General features: G+C 31.2%; 1 protein-coding gene across 1 annotated transcript; it reads left to right on the top strand.

Moving 5' to 3' along the window:
* Positions 1 to 3,163: 3,163 nt before the first annotated feature.
* Positions 3,164 to 4,111, top strand: LOC109680612 (olfactory receptor 9S13-like). The gene has a single exon (XM_074084863.1). It carries the CDS (start codon positions 3,164 to 3,166, stop codon positions 4,109 to 4,111), a length of 948 nt encoding a protein of 315 aa, XP_073940964.1.
* Positions 4,112 to 5,710: the final 1,599 nt, after the last annotated feature.

The following is a 5,710-nucleotide window of genomic DNA, read 5'->3' on the forward strand; positions in this document are numbered from 1 at the left end:
TTAGGTAATAACATGGATTTCACAATGATTTAGCATTTAGATGTCATTATTAGGATCTAACAGTAATATTATTTATTATTTTTGGCAACAGAGTTTTTAATCACTTGTCAAAGGAAATAAGAAATTTTGTATAGCAACTTATTGCCATATAACTGTGAATTTATGATAAATGAAAAACTGAAAAACATTAGATTTGTAAATATTTGAAGGATGTTCAATTATTTTTATTCGGAAATTCTACCCTCTGGCTCTGTATTTCTTCCCTGAAAACTCAGTATTTGTTAAGTGTTCTTACACATTCTGCAGTGTTTTAAGATTCTATCTACACAAGAGATATTAAACTATTCCCTTACTAATTGGGAGCCAACATAAGTAAAATTTCAAGTCTATTAATCCACAGAACATGATTTTGGAAAGCCTTGGAATTTTTTCTGTAAGACTAAGCCCATCTCAAAATACTACTTGTAGAGTTTTTATGTATCTTAAATAAAAGGCAACAAACTGCAGCCTATACACTTAGTAATTTTGTATTGCTTATGGCTGCTTTTGTATTATAAAACACCAAATCTTAAGAGTTAATGAGTTATGAAGAAATGATATTTCTTTCTCTTTGAATATGCTCTTTGGAAGCAAACCTCTCTGTGATTCTCACTCTTAAAGAAACTCCCAGGTTTCTGGAGTCTTTTAAACACCACTTCTTCCTGTACCTTAATTCAAAGATGGCAGCGTGTCTGCCCACCTTGCTATCCTCTGTGCTAGTTCAATATGTATCATTTTTTTATTCTAGTGCTTCCATTAACTGTTAGTTATTCTCTATATTCATTTTCCTCTGACTAGTATCAGAACAATATGCTTATAGTAGAGGTAAGAAATCAGTCCCAAAATGTAAGGGCTATGATTCATTCAAATTAAATTATTGAATATCATTCTATGAAAATTAGGAAAACAAAAGCAGAACCAAGTACTTCTCATACAACAGCGTCTGTTTTATTACTTTGTTCTGTGTACAATGTTCATTTTGTTGTCCTCCAGAGATCCTTTTCAATGTTCCAAAGGTTTGATAAATCTACAAATTAATATTTTTTTCTCTGCTTACTTTTCCTTTAGGATTATGACAGAGTATCTTACTGATGAAAGAGATGTTTAATCCCCAGAGAATACCTTACTTTGTAGAGGGAATGCCCACCACTTTGGTTTTCCTCCCCACAAGAGAATTTCTCTCAGGATTCATCACGGGTCTGTTTGTTAAATCAATAAAATACTACAGGAAACAAAATTAGAGTAAACCTAATATTAACAATTCCACTGGTATTTGTTCATATTAGCAAATTTGAATCATTTGAGAAGTGAGCAAATGAAATCTATGTTATAGAAAAACTTCCCAATAAAGGTTTGTTTCTTTCTTTTCATGTTAGTCTTTTCATGAATGAATTGAATTCACATATAGTATAGTGTTAACTAGGATGAGAAATAATAATCACTCCTGCGAATAACTTGTTTCAAATTTTTAACTTTGCACTACTTTCATTTAGATAGCATTTATTACATTTCTTAACTTTGTTTCTGTTAAAACCAGGAGTTTATTGATGTAGCATATGAATTTAAAGAAAACATGCAGTTTTTAATTATTAGGCACTTCCAGAGGTCGTTTTGAACATTCCTCTGCCTCTAATATTAATCAGTTAATATCTCCCTTTATATTCGTTTTAAGGAGTTGGCTACTGTACCTATATCAGCCTGATTCTAGAATAAGTCCAAATTCCAACCTGACTAAATATACGAAAATCAGTGAAACCAAAGCAATGACAACAATACAAATTATAGAAGAGCCATTTTATAATTATAAGGTTATAATTTAATGTATTCACTATAATCATATACCCTATACATAAACATACCTATTTACAAATTTATATAGTTACATAGTTACAAAAGGCACTTAAATAGTATATAAATAATAGTATGTACTATGAATAATACAATTTATTATTTACGCATTGCCTTTTCAATTGTATGATAGATTATTCAATAGTAAGCAAGTGTGATCTTCACTCTCATTACTATAAATGTCACTTTAATCTAATGTGTTTCCTAAATAATACAATGAGAACAAATTCTCTTCCATTCTTTATAACTCCACTGTATTTTACTTAAGAATATTTTATATTCATAACAGCATAAGTCTAAGCAAATACAATCAAAGTTTATTCAAATATGCCTTTGTTCCTTTACCTTTTCTTTTGTAGCTGCCTTTGCATTGTTCTGTTTGCCTTCTATTTTATATATGCACATATCTTTGCATTCATAATTAGATTTTATTCTAAGAACAAATCATCACTGGCCAATATTTTTTTAAATTTCTACTTGCATTATTATGTTCCAAAAGTGTGAAAGGATTAAGGAAGAAAGTGGGGAGAAGTAGGGAAAAAGAGAAAGAGCAAAGGAAGGATGGAAGGAAGGTTTTATTTCCTTGACTTCAGAGAATATAAACAAAAATCCATTACTACTTTTACTAGATAAATTATGCCAGTAAGAATTTATAACAAGATAAGGAAGAACAAAAATGGAAAATTGATGATATGAGGGAGATATGAATGTTTTGTCACAATGTGAAGTCTTCCTGCTCATGTGGGAGACACAGAAATAATGTTTATGCTATTTTTCTAGAGTAAATAAAAAATGTAAATAACCATTAAAATAAGACAATCAGTTGAACTCTATTTTAATTCTAGAATTCTAAAGTATTTAGTATTATATACTTTCAATTGATTGTATTTTCTGAAGTAGATTATAATGTCTGTGAGAAACATCTTCCACTAAGTGCACCAATACATAGTGGCAGTAGACTGATGATGAAAATTTTAAAAAGTCTTCACCTGATTGCAGAATCTGCATTTTCTCAAAGCACACTTAGAGGCTCTGTCTGCATTACTTGAAGATGTGCATAACTGAGAAGGCTTACCAATTAGTTTGAATGTGTGACTAGAAAGTATTTTTTAAATGGCAACTTTTTTTTAGTTTAGTTTATACGATATTGGAAACCATAACATAAACTCAATACATTTTCTTTCATGCTCGTTTACCAATGTTTTTACTAAAACATGTTCTGATAACTCATTTCTTTCAATTTTTCCATCCCTCCAGTTCTACATACACATCAGCTATGAGGACAGAGCTGAATAGGAATTACTCAGAGGTGACTGAGTTCATTCTGCTGGGGTTTAGAACTGTTCCAAAACTACAGATCCTTTTATTCTTGGTGCTCTTGATAATCTACATGATTATTATAATGGGGAATGTCACTATGATAACTGTCATTACGATGGACTCTAGGCTGCAAATGCCTATGTATTTCTTCCCTAGAAATTTGTCCTATTTAGATCTCTGCTATTCCACAGTCATCACTCCAAAAATGTTAGCCAACTTCTTGAATAATGAAAAGAAAATATCCTACAATAGCTGTTTGGCTCAGTTTTTCTTCTTTGCCTTGTTTGTTACAAGTGAATGCTTTCTTTTGTCTGTGATGGCATTTGATCGGTTCTCAGTCATTTGCTCTCCTCTCCTTTACCCTGTGCAAATGTCCCACAAAGTCTGTGTTCAGTTGGCAACTGGATCTTATATCTTTGGATTCATCAACTCTGTAGTGCATACAGGTTTCACCCTCAGTTTGCATTTTTGTCGAGAAAGCCAACTTGACCACTTTTTCTGTGATGTCTCAGTCTTGAACAAGATCTCCTGTGTTGACACCTTTGTAAATGAGATTGTGCTGTTTATTCTGTCTGCTCTCATCATCATCACCACCACCACTGTCATTCTGGTTTCCTATGGATATATCCTCTCCACTGTCCTAAAGATTCCCTCCACCCAGGGCAGGCGAAAGACTTTCTCCACTTGTGGTTCCCATATAGCAGTGGTGTGTTTATTCTATGGAACTGTCTTTTTCATTTATGCTGAACCTGGGGCCACCTCCTCACCAGAGCAAAGCAATTTTGTAGCTGTGTTCTACACACTTATAACACCAATTCTGAACCCTCTCATATACAGTCTGAGAAACAGAGATGTGAAAGATGCTGTGAAAATATTATTATGTGGGAAATGGTCCTCTTGGTGACATTCAGGAATTCACTATATAGTGGATGAACTTTATTTTTTGAAGGTTCTCTTCTGATATAAAATATTTAATTATTTAATGATATATTGTTAATAAAATATTTAAATTAATATGACATTTGTTAATTAATATTATAAATTATTAATTATATAATAGTGAAAGCTGATCCATCAAGAACACATAATATATACCATAGATTGACTTTATCACCATTTTAAATGAGGTAAATGAAACATAAGGAGCTCACTGATGTAATTTGGCAGAGCCAAAAGCCAGTGTCACTCTAGAATTGTAATCATCCAACTCCATTTAAATACAAATTCTGATGCATGTGGAACAAGCTGAAATTATAGTCACACAGCCTTCAAGCAATCATGCTTGAATAGAGATGTAGATATAGGTCAGTCTTAGAATACAACTTCAAACCTTCTTCAGTCATCATTGATATAAATAGTATTATCTCTATTTTCTTCTAATATTTTAATCAACTTTTCACATGGAGTCAGATTACATTTCTATGTAAATTTATTTATTGTTTCAAAAATATTACATTTACTCACCCCCTGATAATCAGATAATTTTCAGTGTTAATGATTTTATACATTATTTTTAACATTAGTAAAAAAAAGTTTAATTTTCATATACAGTCTAGATTGAGGCCTTAACTAAAGTTCTTTTCCATCATTTCCTGATTTTTTTTGGACAAACAAGGACAAGATGGGATTTGTGTCTTACTTTTTGCATTTACTCTGTTTCTTTAAATATATATATATATATGAACACTAAATAGGAATCTAAGAACCTAATGGGGTCAGTTGCATTGCTGGGAGTGGATTATTTGCTTTAGAGATGTATTTAGCTGGTATATCACTGTTCTGGCACATCTACGTGAGAAAAGGAGAACAAGATGTTTCATTTATTTCCTTCTAAATATATGTTGTATACAATCTCACTTTTGCTGGGCTTAAATATATTTTCTTGACTGGTATTGATGACTGAATTTAGGCAAAAGAGGAAATTCTATGCTCTGAAGGCTTCGTGGCTTCACTAAAAGCTCAAGTTCAACTTAACATTTATTTCCAGCTAATTAAAAATAAAGCACCACCATGTTTTCAATATCTATTGTTACTTCAGCGAAATAAGCCACACAGATAATTCATGACTGGACAGACATTCAGGCTGAAGCAGAATGAAGAAATTACTATCGTTATACCATATTGAGTGATTGATATCAATCGAGAATGTCCATGTTACAGCAAAATCTTAATATCTAATAAGATTGTCCTTTGTTCTTTTAAGTTTATTTTGTGAGTATATAGTATATTTTATACATACTAGATGCTATTTCAACTTGAATTGTTTATCTATTATATATATATGTATATATAGTCATGTTTATATTGACATATGATACATGTTAATGGGTAAAGTATGTTATTTGTTTTTCATTTTATTTTTAGTTTTTACAAAATGATCAAGTTATTTTACTAGTTATGGGACCTAGTGTTATAATTTGACCCAAGAAAGTAATGTGTAATGGTCAAATCAAAGTAATTAGATTTCTTTTTTTAAAATACTTATCATTTCTTCATGTTGGGA

The sequence above is a fragment of the Castor canadensis genome, chromosome 8, assembly GCF_047511655.1.
Source record: "Castor canadensis chromosome 8, mCasCan1.hap1v2, whole genome shotgun sequence".
Classification (NCBI taxonomy): Eukaryota; Metazoa; Chordata; class Mammalia; order Rodentia; family Castoridae; genus Castor; species Castor canadensis.

What these genes read in the sequence shown, in the direction of transcription:
- LOC109680612 (XM_074084863.1), top strand. Translation starts at nt 3,164, where the DNA reads ATGAGGACAGAGCTGAATAGGAATTACTCAGAGGTGACTGAGTTCATT.